Consider the following 16,158-nt stretch of genomic DNA (forward strand, 5'->3'; position numbering starts at 1 on the left):
GACCATTCCCCATATTTCTTGATTCTTAGAAACAAAATGTGTTTCTATGAATAGTCTTCCATTTAAGAGTTCTTTTTTCAACTCTTTTATCTCTGGTTTATATGCCTAGGAGTATGCTGGTAAATGCTTAGTGGAGTATGTGTGGAATATATATATATATATATATGTATGTATGTATGTATGTATGTATGTATGTATGTATACACATTTTAAAGTTTAATCTCTATTAATAATATCTAGACAATCAAAAAAATAATTAAGCCCTGATTTGTAACACTGCTGATTTCTGAGGTGTAAATTAATGCTCATGTTGAAAATTTAACAATGAGCTCTTTCAACCCACTTCAGCTGTCTCTAGGATGCCCTGTACATTCCTAGTAGTGGTATTGCTGGATCCAGGGGTATTCATAGTTTATTGACTTTTTGGGTGGAGTTCAGAATTGCTTTCCAAAATGTCTGGACCAGTTTTCAGCTCTTCCAAGTGTTTGTTTGCATTTCCTATCATAGCACCTCTAACAATTAGTCATCTTTTGCCTTTTTTGAATCATCTTTGTCTTTGTCATTTTTCTTCATTTTTTCTTATATTAAGAGGAAGCTAACTGCCATAGTGCACAGAGGTGGGTTCATAAAGACCTGAGTTCACATCCTGCCTTAGACATTTACTAGCTTTGTGACCTTGGTCACATATTTTTCTGTGCCTCAGTTTCTTCATCTGTAAGCCAGGAATAATAATATTTCACATTGTCTTTGTAAAGACAGTCAAGTCAAATGAAATAATATGTGTGAAGTGCTTTTACAAACCTTAAAGTGCTGTATAAATTCTAGCTTTTATTAGTGATTTGGAGGATTTTATCAAAGGCTGTTAAAAACTTGCTTTTCTTTTGAGAATTATCTATTCCTATCCTTTCACCATTTTTTTTTAGGGAGCAGTTCTTATTCATATATTCATTATATATCTCATATACATATCTTCATATATCATGTATCACACATCATATAATATATATGTATGTATGTATATGAATTCCCTGTTTATCTTGGACACAGCCCTTTTATCATAGAAATTTCCTAGGGAGATTTACCCCCTCTTCCCCCTCTCATTTTCCCTCTTAATTTAAATTGTATTGATTTTGTTTGTGTAACAACTTTTTAATTTTATATAATCGAAATTGGACATTTATCTCCTTTGATCTTTTGTCTCTTGTATGGTGAACTTCTCTGGTGCTCTGATTTGTTTATGACTATCCATAATTGAGGGATTTTCCATGGCAGGTCACCAGAGTCCATGTTACAATCCCAGATTTATTCAGATAATGGGTACATTGGAGCACCATCCCATCCCAACCAAGAGATTGAGAGAATGGATAAAAAAACAAAACACATCCCAGTCTTCAGCCTCTAAACTATACCCAAAAAAGTAACAGAGTATACCTGGCTTTCTTTACAGAAAGAATAAAAATTCAAGAAATACTTTTAATTTTGAGTGAGAAAGGTGAGAAGGATTTTTTTAGTTTGTTAGATTTCTTTGTCTTCTCCCATGTAGGTTCTGGGACAGTGAATGACAAGCTGCTATTCTTAAGAATATTCAAGATTAGTGGTAAGAGTACTTAAGGTGCTTTATACTTGGCTGGCTATAAAATATATGTCTTCCCTAGCAGGAGACACCTGACCACCACAATTCTGAGGCAGATAAGGAAACCTATATATATGGTCATCTTTAAGATGAGACCTTTAAATGCCATGGGGGCTGATACAGAAGCTGGGCATAGAGAAGGCTTCCCACAGTTTTGTTGGCTAACTTTCAGTGATGTTATAAAAAATCCTAGGTAAACTAATTTATCGATGAGTGTAAGAAAATCACAGGGATTGTTAGAGGTTTTATCCTCAGAAGTCTGGAAGTTTTTAAGATTTCTAACAAAAGGGATGTATTGCATCATACATGGAACAATCTTATTGTGCCAACATCTGATTTAAAGGGAAGGTCAGAGGGAAACCCCCTGCTTGATAATATCAGGTTGTTTGGACAATTTTTGTTCCATGTTCCTTTGTGTCAGAGCAACTTATTCAATTTATTCCAAGTGATTGCTTTCTTTTCTACACCACCTCCATAACAATATAAATTGGCTCATTATTATTTAAAATCCTTGAATTCTGTTTTTTAGCAAGCCAATGACATCCCACTCATTAGTTTTTTAAGCCTGGTTAATAATTTTCACTTTGTTTATAGAGAAAACTGTAACTGAAGTGTAAGTTTGATGCATAAATATTTTTACCTGAGTTTGAGCCTAGCAGGGAAAATAAAAGGCAACATCAAATAATGACAGGGAAGAAGTACTGGATTTGGAATTAGAAGATCTGGTTCAATTACCAGCTCTACTCCTTACTACCCTACCCATATGACCTTCAGCAGTCTGCCTTACCAGGCCTCAGTTTCCTCATTCATAAAAGTGAGAGATAAAGTGAATTAAATGGCCTCTGTTGTCTCTTCTGGATCCAGATTTATGAGATAGTTTCTGTTAGAAATTTGAAGTGGATTCTGTGAGTTGGGCAGTGCTATGTTGCTTTATATTTGAGTTTATCTTACTCTAGGTTGTTATAAAGCTAGCATAGATTTCCTCTTATTCAGGTAGGTCAGATTAAGGCAGAGAAGCTTATCTAGTGTGAATGTGCTGGCATATGGTGAGCTCACTTGTGCTCAAAGTTACTGCTGTCAAGTAGAATTCTTAAGCTTCAGAAAGCTCTTTTCTGCTCCAGAATATTTAGACCTCGTATGTGTATTTGCGTTAGTTGTGTCAGATTGTTTCCCCTCCATGTCCTGATTAATATTTAATAGGCAATTCTCTAGGGGCTGTGCATTGTGTACCAAAAGTATCTCTCCATGAAGTGTCTGCCAAAAGGCATGATGGAGACCCTGTGACTCAACAACGTCCCATTGCCAAGTGAGATGCAGTGGCAGATGTGAAGTTTTTTTGTAGCTCTTGCAAAGGAGAGCTTTGTTCAAAGGGGTTGAGGAGTGGGCTAGGATGAAAGAAGTAATGATAGCAATGAAAGGGCTTAGTGTTTCTTTATTTCAAGGCTGGGGCACCCAGAAATGCCTTCCTTTGGAGGAGAAGAAGTGATAGATATGGGAAGTTTAATTAGAATGTAGTGATACTTCTTTTAAACTTTCAAGTGCATAATTAAGGCAAAAATAATGTTTTTCTGAATATCTTACTCATTACCATGTATAAAAGAAAGGTGGTTCCAGGTTCCATTCTTTTCTGGAGGCTTTACAAACAAGAGAGGTTAGTGTTAGCCACTCTTCCTTTTCTCTCTCATTTCCTCTCCTTGATTCTCATTCACATATTCTTCAGCCTGCTTCTTCATTGTCATTTACTGACCCTATTCTACTTCCTCTTCTGTGCTTTTGAGGGCAAAAACTGAAGGAAATAAATGCCCATAGCCCTCTCTGATGCAATGTTGTGGAAAGTGGGTCTTTTGTCTCTTATTTTCAAGGTAGGTTCCTTATTGAAGAACCAGAAGGGCTCTTTGGATCTTCTTCATACAGGGTGGGGGTTGCATCTAAAAACTAGAGAACCAGGGGGCAGCTGGGTAGCTCAGTGGATTGAGAGCCAGGCCTAGAGACAGGAGGTCTTAGGTTCAAATATGGCCTCAGACACTTCCCAGCTGTGTGACCCTGGGCAAGTCACTTGACCCCCATTGCCTACCCTTACCACTCTTCTGCCTTGGAGCCAATATACAGTATTGATTCTAAGACGGAAGGTAAGGGTTTAAAAAAAAATAAAAACTAGAGAACCAAAATAAAAATAAAAGTCAAGAGAACTTCTACCCTTGAGTTGAATGAATACTTCCTAATGCAGTATCTCTGTCCTTTCTCTTCAGGAAAAGGAAGTGTGCCAAATAATGTGACTCGACGGCCAAGCTTTGAGGGAACAAGTGAATCTTTTCCATCCTATCACATCAGTAGTACAGGCTATGAAGGGACAGGCTTTGGAGTCGAAGGGGCAAACATGCTGAGTGAGGTGCCCAGGCAGTACATGGACTATCTGCTGTCCTCGCCTCAGCCTCCAGCTCTGACTCCGACAGGACCGAGACCTCTCGGGGTCAACCCTCATAACCCACCCGGTAGCCATCAGCACCAGTCCAAAGCCTATCCTGCCAATTTGGAGGCTCCGGGCATTAATTATCCAGTTGCTAATCACGGCAGCCAGGCGCTGCAGCTCCAGCCCTCTCATGGTTCAAACAACCCACACTACGGTAGGGCGCACATGACGGTCCAAGGGGAGCCGCTGGGGTACGGCATCCAACGCAGCCCGTCTTTTCAGAATAAGATACCGCAAGATGGAGGGTACGCAAATCTTCCCAATAAAGGCCAAGTGGTCCAGAATAACTCCGGTCACCCGTTTCAGCCCGCAGCCACAAGCCTGTACATGGCCCACTCCCATCACAAGCAGAGCAGCCCCTCCTCTCACCAGATGCACATGATGGCGGCCCGCAGTCCGGCGTTTGCGAACGACTTCTCGGACAGCCCTCCGCAGAGCCTCCTCACCCCATCCAGAAACAGCCTGAACATGGACTTGTACGACATAAACAACCCCGCGGTCCAGGGCTGGCAGTCCTCGACCCTGTCACGGAGAGATTCTTTACAGAACCCCAGCCTGGAGGCTTCCCCTCGACCTCACGTCTCGTTCCGGCCCGACAGCCACGTGCCGAGTAGAACGAATTCATTCAACAACCACCAGCAGCCGCCGGTGGCTGTGTCCATTCGGCCAGGACCTGCCGGCAAAACGGACGCCTCCATCTCTTCCCCCAATACGATCACGGCCGTCACGTCTGCCCACATCCTGCATCCGGTGAAGAGCGTGAGAGTCATGAGGCCGGAGCCCCAGACGGCCGTAGGTCCGTCTCACCCTGCCTGGCTTCCCCCGAAGACGCCGGCCGTGGAAGGCTTAGAAATGATGGAGCAGCACCCTCTGCCAAAGGGAAGCCCCAATACTTACTCTCTGGAGGTTGATTACGGCACTCAGGAGCCCAGGTGCCCACCGCCTCCCTATCCTAAGCATTTGCTCCTGCCCAATAGTTCGGAGCAGTTCGACATAAATAGCCTTTGTGTAGGGGTGGAACAGAGCCTTCGAGGGGTTCCGAACAGTCAGGCTGAAGACAGCGTTGAGAGAAATGACAAAAGCAGCAAGAATTCCAAAGGGGAAAAGTCGGGGAAGGATATAAAGCAGATCCAAACCTCTCCTGTCCCTGTTCGAAAGAACAGCAAAGATGAAGAGAAAAGAGAATCTCGAATTAAAAGTTATTCCCCTTTTGCTTTTAAGTTCTATATGGAACAGCACGTGGAGAATGTCTTAAAAACCTACCAGCAGAAAATTAACAGGCGATTACAATTGGAGCAAGAAATGGCTAAAGTAATTTCTTTTTATACATCTATGTTATATATATATATATGTATATATATATATGTTTAGTTTTATGTCCATAGTAACCATGATGATAGAAGTTGAGGAGCTAGAAATGTGTCTGAAAAATGTCAAGAAACACGGTCTTAGAGGGGATGAATAGCTGCTTCAAGTATTTGAAGGACTGCCAGTTGAAAAGAAAAATCAAACTCATCCTCTTGACCCCCGAGAACAGGACTAGGGACCCCAACTAGACACTCCAGAGAGCTACATTTAGGTTTGATGTCGAAAATTTTCCCAACAGAGCTCTCCAAAAATGGAATGTACGGCTTCCAGCATAGACCAGATAGATGACTGAAGCGTCAGAAACATTTTAACATAGAATTGCATTGTTTTCTTAAGGTATCAAGAAGCATAATACTGCTGGAGTATTTTGTTAATATTTCTAAGGATAAGAAAGTAGGGTTTGTGGTTTTCTAGCTTAGAAGTTTACAAAATTAGACAGATGATAATATATATTGCCCAGTATTGATGTGTCATTCAATATTATATATTATTAATATTATGCAATATTAATAAATCAAGCTTTAGGCAAAATTTATGAAATGATGCTGAAAGACTCTGGCAGGTCCATCATTCATTAAAAAAATTAACAAACTTAAAACACAGAAATTTGAAAAAAGTCAATAACTTTTTAAAAAACTTTCTTTTGTTTTAAAACTATCTGCTGTCCTAGCAACCTGGCAGCTTCACTGAAGTGGTCATCTTTTTTTTTTTTTCCCCCATTTCCCTGAGCTGTTAAAATGTTAAAGAGCTCTTGGAGTTTTCAGATATTTCATAACACATTTCCCATAGACTTGTTTTAACCCAAACATTTGTCATGTCAGGACTTTTTCCTTCTGTTAGATATTCTGTAAACAAATAAGAGAAAGAATTTAATGTTTCTCTTGATTTTTTGGATTCTAAAATCTTTGCAGTGCTAGGCTGGGATCTAATATATAAAAGAAAAAAGACAATTAATTAGCATCTTCCTTAGTGTGAATTGGACTTAACTTTTCTGTATTATGTTCTGGATCGAAGACCTGACTTCTGGCGTATGATCAGTTTGTCCCTATGCTTCATGTCCCATTTCTTATGTTACTTAATATGTCCCTCTCATTGTTTCTTCCCCCCAAAAGGCTGGTCTCTGTGAAGCTGAACAGGAACAGATGAGGAAGATCCTCTACCAGAAGGAGTCCAACTACAATAGGCTGAAGAGGGCCAAAATGGACAAATCTATGTTTGTGAAAATTAAAACCCTGGGTATCGGTGCTTTTGGAGAAGTATGCCTTGCTTTCAAAGTAGATACTCATGCCCTGTATGCCATGAAAACCCTGAGGAAGAAGGATGTTCTAAATCGTAACCAGGTGGCTCACGTCAAAGCTGAAAGGGATATATTAGCAGAAGCAGACAATGAGTGGGTAGTTAAGCTCTACTACTCTTTCCAAGACAAAGACAATTTGTATTTTGTGATGGACTACATCCCTGGTGGGGACATGATGAGCCTGCTTATAAGGATGGAGGTTTTTCCTGAGCACCTGGCCAGATTTTATATTGCAGAGTTGACTTTGGCCATAGAGAGTGTCCATAAGATGGGATTTATTCACAGAGACATAAAGCCAGATAATATTTTGATAGATCATGATGGTCACATCAAACTGACTGATTTTGGACTCTGCACTGGATTCAGATGGACTCACAATTCCAAATACTACCAGAAAGGTATTCTGTTTACTCATATTGTGGATTGTTTTTCTAGGTCAGGGGTTTTTGATCTGGGTTTCTGAGGTTGTGGGTTTATTCAATAACTATATTGCAACATATTTGGTTTCCTTTATAATCTTACATTTTTTTATTTTAAAACATTCTAAGGAATCCTTAGGCTTCACCAAGGGCATGTGGCAGGAGAGAGGAATAAGAACAGTGTTGTCCATGACCAAAAAAAAAAAAAAGGTTTAATAACCCCTTATCTAAACCATCTTGTTCACCTTGACTCTTAACTGCTTTGGAATCCCAACAATCTATTTTTGTTTACATATTTCTGACCTTCACTCCCTAAAAGCGCTGCCTGCCTGCCTTGTAATATTGGTTTGCTATTTTCCAGTGAATTATTTCTTATTTTGTTTTGAGAATTTCATGTTACCCCTATCCTTATTAAAGACACCTCAAGGGTGTATTGTAGAGGCTAAACTGGAAACTGCCAATCTATCCTGCCTTTAAAGAGCTCTCAGAACAAAAATTCTGCAAGTATCATGAATGTACTTTGAAAACAGTTCACTAAAATTTCTTTCTTCTTCAGTTTTTGTCTCTTCTTTGGTTTTCTATGTAACTTTTTTTTTTGTATGTCCCAATAGCATGTTATCCTTCAGATGAGCAAGGAGGAAATCCTACTCTAGCATATAGAGTATGCTATGGCATAGAGGCTCTCAAAGACCATGCCAAAGCAGTACGAGTTCAAACAGGTCCTAACCAAGTTGATACAATTCCAGATAACGAGCCTGATGATGGGTTGTGCATCCATCATTGAAGGACAAGACTAGCTGGTATCACCAGAAAGTATCACTATCTGTAGGTGATGTTTTTGGCCATAACTTATGGTGGCATCTACTAAAGTTCCCAGATCTTTTGAAGTTGAAGCTTTGAAGCCGTAGATTGCTAATTTTTTGTAACCTATAGTTTACGGTGATTCTTCATCTGCTTTTCTGCTATATCTCTGTCTAGCTGGCTATCTATTATAGTTGTTTAATTTAATTTTAGGCCCATAGTTGATGACTGTATCCTCGAGGATTATTTCTTACATTTATCAATCCCTTTCCTATTTTATGTTGTTTATACCAGGTTGTTAAATTTTTATTTTCTTCTTTTTTTCTGGGAAAAAGGGAGTCACATCAGACAGGATAGCATGGAACCTAGTGACCTCTGGGATGACGTATCAAATTGTCAGTGCGGAGACAGGCTAAAAACCCTTGAGCAAAGAGCTAAAAAGCAGCATCAGAGATGTTTGGCGCATTCACTAGTCGGAACTCCAAACTACATTGCCCCTGAAGTTCTTCTTCGTAAAGGTATAAACTTCAGAATTTCCTTTCCCTTGAATATTCAAAAAGTTTGCTGGGTTGGTGGGTAAGCCGGGCATTACATGGTGACTATGCTTTGAAACTTTAATGTTGAATGGTTTTCATGCCTCCTGCGGAACATTCACCGTGGGAAAGACACCGTCTACCAATGTCTGTTCTAATGAAGCTGTGGATGAATTAATAGGGAAGTGTCGTCTCCTTCAACATGGAGTTGCCTCGGTTGTCACTTTACAGTTTCTGCTTTATAATGAATGGAGCACTGGGTGAGATAAGTGAGTCAGCTAAAGCATAAAGGAATAATCCCAAAACTTTTTTTTTTCACTTTGATAGCAAAGTCAGAAGACAAATTTGGTTCAATGACAGATGTTCCCTGCTATATGTGCCTTAATAATATACATTAATAATTAATAATATATATTAATAATAATCTAAGTTGAGAATGAGAGAGGCTTTTGTGATTTGCCAAATTACTAGGCAAAGTGAATTGCCTAGGGTTGATTACATCTCTTAGAAGTTTCAGACTTGGGTTTTTCCATCTTTAAGCACAGTGCTCTATCCATTATTCCAAGCTGCATCTCTGATGATCGTCTTAGTGCTAAACCCACAAAATAAACAAGTCAGCTTCTGAGACACATAAACATGCTGAATGACAGTCATAAGGCAAGACTGGTACCATGACCACCACTATTTAAGATGGTAGCATCAAGCTCAATTAGAAATGGGGGCCATTGGGGATCTCTGTGGGCTGAATATTGACTTTGTCACACCTTTTCAAGTTCTTATTCTTTTTCTTGCCCAAACTTCCAAGCTGAACCCTTCCATCTCAAATTGATACCAGTTTTGTGCCTACAAATAAGTTTGCTATCAGTTGCTATTTACTGAGAGCCACAGGGCACAACACACTAGTCTGGTACTATGCCATGATTCCAAAGATCATATTAATAGCTACTTCTGCATGAAGTCATATCCACATCTTGGCGCTTTGCTCACAGTAATAGTAGTTTGCTAATTCAATTCAATTTTTAAAAATCAGTCATTCTAAGTCTTCTCGCCCTTCTTCTCTCTCTCTTCCTTTCCTCCCCCATTACATAGTAAGGTTCCAGTCTTTTGCCTCTTTCTGTCCCTAGCTCTTTTTTTTTTTTAAACCTTTAACTTCTGTGTATTGGCTCATAGGTGGAAGAGTGGTAAGAGTGGGCAATGGGGGTCAAGTGACTTGCCCAGGGTCACACAGCTAGGAAGTGTCTGGCTCATAATTAATGTTTACTGACTGACCAACCACTGTATAGTCTCTCACTTCAAAAAGATTGTAAGTTTTTTTCTTTTCTTTCTGTCTTCTGTCTTAGCATCAGTTCTAAGACAGAGGAGTGACTAGAGCTAGCAACAGGGGTTAAGTGACTTGCCCAGAGTCACACAGCTAGGAAGTGTCTGTGGCCAGATTTTTTTTTAATACCCTTATCTTCCATCTTAGAATCAATACTGTGTATTGGTTCCAAGGCAAAAGAGTGGTAAGGGCTAGGCAATGGGGGTTAAGTGACTTGCCCAGGGTCCCACAGCTAGGAAATGTCTGTGATCAGATTTGAACCCAGGACAAGCTCTCTACCCATTGAGCCACCCAGCTGCCCTAATTGTGAGCCTCTTGGAGCCAAGAAGCACATCTTCTACCTTTATACTCTTGCTGGAATTGCTTAGATCCTTGCAAGCTATTCAGTCAACAGCCTTTACAAACCCAGGTTAAAAAGACTCAATCCCAACCTTCCTGGCCTTTGGATTCTCCGGGATTGAATGATATGTCACAGAATTTGTGAATGATGAGCACAATGGCTGTGGTTATTAACTGAGAGTGGCTTTTATCCATCTTACCTTTTAGGATATACTCAACTCTGTGACTGGTGGAGCGTTGGCGTGATCCTCTTCGAAATGCTAGTGGGGCAACCCCCTTTCCTGGCCCCAACTCCCACAGAAACCCAGCTAAAGGTCAGTAAGAAAGGATTATCCTTCTGATATACAAGGGTAGACATACAAGGATATGCTGATCATTTAAATCAATTAATTGGTCAACAGGAAAATTTTTTCTCTCCCCCCATCCCTTTCTTCTCTGTGAATTTTGTAGTATGGAATTACTCCATGCCCTTTGAAAGAAGTAAATGTAGATCAGTAGGAATGGGCCCAAGTTTTTAATTTCTTTTTTTCCATGTGATTTATTCTCTCTTTAATTTTTATTTTAAACCATTGATAATCAATCAGTCATCTTGGAAACAATATGATTACAGAGGAAGGATGATGCTATGATGCTCTATTACCTACCTCTTCACAGAGAGGTAAGGATTTCAAGATGCAGAATGACACGTCTGCATGAAGAGTGTGAGAATTAGATTTATTTGTGGGTACTTTATTATTACAAAGGTTTTCTAGTTTTTGTTGTAGAGGTTGAAGAGCAAGTAATTGTTAATTGGAAAATAAAATAAAAAATAAAGAAAATATGAGAACTAAAAATAAGAAAAGGAACTATTATCTACAAAATTACTATTCTCTAGTAAATGGATTTTTGCTGGGAAAAATCATATCCCCAAAGAAAGAAGTTTGGGGCACTAATGAATATAGTGGAAGGGACCTTCAAAGCCATTAATCCAGTTCCTTCATTTTACAGATGAGGAAATTGAGACTTGAGGATGTTTAAGAGATTCCTCCAATGGCACAGAGATAGTAAGTGCTAGGATTTGAACCTAGAGTTCTGATCTGGAGCCAGTGATTAGCAATGACTATACCATGTTCCCTTCTTAGAGGATTACTGTTTCTAGAGCAGAAGTACAGTCTGTGTTGCTCAGATTACTTGTATGTGTTCATTATGATTACTTTTAAAGAATTTTAAAATATAGAGCAAGACATTCGTGTCTTTTGGTGTCTAATTCTTGTAGGATCAGATGTATAGAATTGTGTGAGTTTTCAACACCAGTCTATAGTTCTTAGATAGAAGAGATTAGTTGTTTATTGCTGATGACTCTTTCCCACTTGATTTGATTGAACTTGCCAAGAAATATGTCTGTATAGCAATAAACACCAGCACATTCTCTGCCTTAATTCAGAAGACCCATGGGCACTTAACCTTGGCGGATAAGGGGAATTGATCCCACTTGAAACTTAGAACTAACATTTTCTCAAAGGACTTTCTCCCCAACCCCATGTTACTGTTGTAACAGCTCCCAGTTCTCAAGGAACCTTTAGAAAAGTTGCATTTGTTTTTTAATTAATAAAAAGCACAAAATTATAGTGGAAAGAGCACCAGACATTCATCAGAAAGCTTGGGTTTGGGTTCCAGATCTGACATTAATTGGCTGTGGGACTGATTTGGGGTTAGGCCCAATAAACTCTTTACATCATTTCCTCATTTGTTGAATGAGGGAATTGAATTATTTGACTTTTTAGGGTCCCTTTCAGCTTAAAAGTTATATGATTCCCATAAAAGTCACCTTTATCTTCATTTAAGAAATGAAGTGGCTGCTCTCTACGTGCCATCCACACTTCCCTAAAAGACCCCAACAAATTTTTGTTTTATCAGCTGAATGCTCGAAAGTCCTTCACTGACCTGAGTAGCTCTTAGGGACTGGGAATAGTGATTGTATCTGTGATTTTATTGAAATAAGGAACTCCCACTGAGGAATTTCTCTTACTAGCACGTCAGCACCTTCTCTGCAACTTATGTTATTATAAGACTTGCCTAGGGCATTGGGGTGGACTGGCCCAGGGGTCACATACAGAGATGAGACCTGAACCCAAGTTGTCTTGGCTCCTAGGCCTGCTCTCTGTCTACTACATTTAGATAAAATAAGCCTAATTTCATTTATTTAACCAAAGGTCATAGAATTCATGCTTTTTACCCCCTGCTCTACTCCTTCCCCTCAAAACACAAACATATGCACACACATACAGACTTAAGTTTAATAATCCAAAACTCTTCCTATAAAATCAATCAACCACAAAACTGAGTGCCTGGCAGAACTGTAGTCCTCACATGTACCCCATTTCCCTATAGAATCTCAAAGACCTTTGTTTTTCGTGTCTACCTTTTGCCTCTGGGCAAGAGGGATTTCATAGCCCCAGATTGTATCGAACCCTGGCCAGCCATTTAATAAACTCTTACAAGAGGACTGAAAATATGGGTAGATTATTGAAAATCTAGCAGTTCAACCAATGCAACTGTTTATAGTGCATCAATAGTCTCATTTTTTTAAAAGGATTGCATGTTCTTATTAAATTATATTTTCCTTTTGAGAAAAGTCATATCCCTTAAGTGGTATCACCCTCAATTTTCTGTTCATTGGTGGTTCTTCATTATTCAGCATTTGTCTCTTTAGTAGCTTCCTTACAAAATTACCCTGCAGTTTTGTAGAAAATAAAACCCCCCACCTTGAGCATTGCAGTTTCCTGGGGGAGTAGGTAGCCCAGAACTAAGATATTTGCTTTTGAACCTTTTGACCCATATCAACTTACTCCTGTTTAATTATAATAATAACCTAGATTGGCGTCGGAGCTAATGAGAAATGAAACCCAAGAGGAAAAATTCACATTTTGGTTTTTGTCTTCTCTTTCAGGTCATAAACTGGGAAAACACACTTCACATTCCAACCCAAGTCAAGTTGAGCCCTGAGGCCAGTGACCTCATTACCAAGCTTTGCTGTGCTGCTGAGAACCGGCTAGGCAGAAATGGTGCTGATGAGATCAAAGCCCATCCATTCTTCAGCTCCATGGACTTCTCCGGTGACATCCGAAAGCAGCCAGCCCCTTATGTGCCAAAGATCAGTCATCCAATGGACACCTCCAATTTCGATCCTGTAGATGAAGATGGTCCTTGGAATGATGTCAGCGGTGATAGCACTAAAGCCTGGGACACGCTGACTTCTTCCAACAGTAAACACACAGAACATGCCTTTTATGAGTTTACTTTCAGGAGGTTCTTTGATGACAATGGCTATCCATTTAGATGCCCCAAACCTTCAGGAATTGAAGCCACGCAGTCTCAGAACTCAGACATAGAAAACAAAGACATGGTGGATCCAACTGGAGACTGTCAACCTGTGTACGTGTAAATGATTATAGAGCATGCCCCAGACAGTCTGGGTATTTAGAGAGAAGGAGGGCCTCAAAGCTGATCCCTAACAGACATGCTTAGGCGTTGAGGTCAGTTTTGTTGTAAATAAGTACTTTGATCACTACACTTGAAATTCTGGTCTTCACAGGAAAAAAAAAATACTTTGCAAGTCGAGCAATTCTTCATTTCTAGACTCTGGTTTGTGTGAGATCAACACCACTCACACAAATAGGCATTTAGAGACAATTCACAGCATTAAATGATATTTTTAAAAATTTAGTACAGTTTAGAAAGAGCACTTATATTTTGTTTATATCGATTTTTTTTCCTACTAAATTATAGGGATTAACTTTGACAAATCATGCTGCTGCTGTTGTTATTCCTTTTTCTACATTGGTATTTTAGCCATAGCACTTATTTCACATTTAGGAAAATGCATTAAAAACTGAAGAACACGATGGGAAAATCTCTGTGCAATAATGTAAAAAAGGAAAAAAGATAAAGCACTCTGGGCTGATGTTACTAGATCTGGTTTTATTCACACCATGGGGTTTTCTGTTTTTGGAATCCCTCCCTGGCCTCCCTCTCTCCCCTATCAGAATTGTGACATCGCCTTAAAAAGCGGCTTTTGTTTCCTTTTGCATATTAGTGTGTAATAGAAAGTGTGAGCAAGGTGACAAGTTGGGTGTGATTTCAGTGTCTGGTGTGTGAAGAATGTTGCATGAGCAGGGTTTTTCTGTTCAAATAAGTTACCATATCTTGCCATTCACAGGCAGGTCCTGTGAATCTGTTCTTAACAAGTATCTTTAAATGAGCTGTTCTAGATGGAGTGTTGATGTATTGTGTGGATGATTTCCTTGTTATGATTGTATACCTTATTGATTTCTTATTTTTTAAATTTCAAATGTCTAACTGAGAAGTGATTGTGTCTGTGATTGGATCATTTTTTGTGTGTGGAGGGGGTAAATGTAAGCACCTCTTACCCTTCTAAACTGAGAGCAATTAATTAGCAATACCTCTTAAAGGTTAATAATGGGGAAAATGTTGATCCTTGTTGTCTGTATCCTGTTCCATTCGTGGAATAATTTGTATGTGGTATTCAGTAATTATGACCTTGTCAATTAATATTTTCTGTTAGCATTGCACACACTGAAAAGATTTAAAAGTGTGTTCTCCTTTTGTCTCAGACAGTGGAAGTGTTGCCCTAATGGAAGTCATCCTCATGTTTCTAACAGATGCTATCTGTCTGCTCTAAAGTGTCAAATCTTAACTGAGTTTAAAGTATGCATTTTAAAAATTTTGTAAAAGTGAGGCTTATTCAAAGTGATATTGGAATACTAAAATAATTAAGCCATAAATATTTGCATATAAGTATAGGTATGTATATAACTGAATAGATAAACACATAAAATATTCCTTAATTCAAATTAGTATTACAGTCCTATTTAAAGTGATTTATATTTGAGTAAAATGCTCTTTTTTTTTTTTTTTTTTTTTGCTTTTTGAAAAAATCTGGCGCTTTGTATTTTTCATTATGTTATTCCATATATTATTCCTTAATTTTTAGCATATTGTATCCATTGTTATCTAAGCAACAACATTTATAAATTTATCATCGTCTAAACTAAAAAAAAATTATTCTTGTGTACGTGTTTACAATTGTATGAATGGCATGTTCTGAGGTCTGCTGTGCTTGTATTGTGACAGTCCACGTAAGATTCAGTATTACTGCTTTTTTTTATAGTGATGCCATTTTTTTTTTGTTATTTACAGCTATCTGACATACTTTCATGTGGTAGGTTCTTTCTCAGGAACTCAATTTAACTGTTATTTATTGATATACCATTGCCTTTGAAAGCTTCTACTGGCACAATTTATTATTAAAACTTTGGATTCCCAAATCAGCAGTTGGTGTGGTGTTTCCCTGGAATGTCTGAGTTTCTGCTTACAGAGCCTTCTTGTCTTGGTCTAGTTGTGGCAGGAGGGAAAAGTCCGGAGCAGCTGTCGTTGACTGATTCTATAACAGGGGGAAGGGGGGTGACATAGCGGGGAGAATGAGCACAACTCTTTCAGCCTTTGTTTATAAATGGACTTTGTTATTTTGGCCTTCAGGAAAGGGAAAGGAAAAAGAGGAAAGCTTTTTAAATGATGGAGAGAAGGCTTAAGATAATTTTACTGAAGCCTTGACATTGCAATATAACTCTAAATTCTATGTGGCAGGGTATGGTGTGGTTGTCCTGATTTTAAATCCCCAAGATATCTTGAAAGGGGTTGGTTGGGTGGATTTTTTTTTTCTTCTTTTATTCCCTTCAGCTGCTCATCTTGCCCAGTCAAATTGTGAATTGTTTAATTAGGCTAATGGCCAAAGAGCAGATTCCTGAGAAAAGAGGCAGTGTTTTTTGTCAGGCCCTAAAATGGATGAAGGCTGCGCCCAGACCATCGCAAGGTCACAGCCGCTTCTGTCTTCAGCTTGTTTGTGGTCATTGTTGGGTGCGATGCGGGGTCTGTGCTGGGACAAATATCTTACCGCATTCCTTCTAATTTTCTCCTGCCT

General features: G+C 39.0%; 1 protein-coding gene across 1 annotated transcript in view; it reads left to right on the forward strand.

Moving 5' to 3' along the window:
• Nucleotides 1–15,508, forward strand: part of LATS2 (large tumor suppressor kinase 2) — a 79,565-nt gene extending 64,057 nt beyond the window's left edge. Inside the window, exons 4-10 of the mRNA XM_044668305.1 lie at nucleotides 3,883–4,051; nucleotides 4,094–4,190; nucleotides 4,221–5,414; nucleotides 6,584–7,166; nucleotides 8,324–8,506; nucleotides 10,386–10,492; nucleotides 13,108–15,508. Of these exons, the coding sequence (XP_044524240.1) occupies nucleotides 3,883–4,051; nucleotides 4,094–4,190; nucleotides 4,221–5,414; nucleotides 6,584–7,166; nucleotides 8,324–8,506; nucleotides 10,386–10,492; nucleotides 13,108–13,602 (2,828 nt within the window). The 3' untranslated portion in view covers nucleotides 13,603–15,508. The remainder of the gene's footprint in view (nucleotides 1–3,882; nucleotides 4,052–4,093; nucleotides 4,191–4,220; nucleotides 5,415–6,583; nucleotides 7,167–8,323; nucleotides 8,507–10,385; nucleotides 10,493–13,107) is intronic.
• Nucleotides 15,509–16,158: the final 650 nt, after the last annotated feature.

Source organism: Gracilinanus agilis, chromosome 3 (assembly GCF_016433145.1).
Source record: "Gracilinanus agilis isolate LMUSP501 chromosome 3, AgileGrace, whole genome shotgun sequence".
In the NCBI taxonomy this organism is placed as follows: domain Eukaryota; kingdom Metazoa; phylum Chordata; class Mammalia; order Didelphimorphia; family Didelphidae; genus Gracilinanus; species Gracilinanus agilis.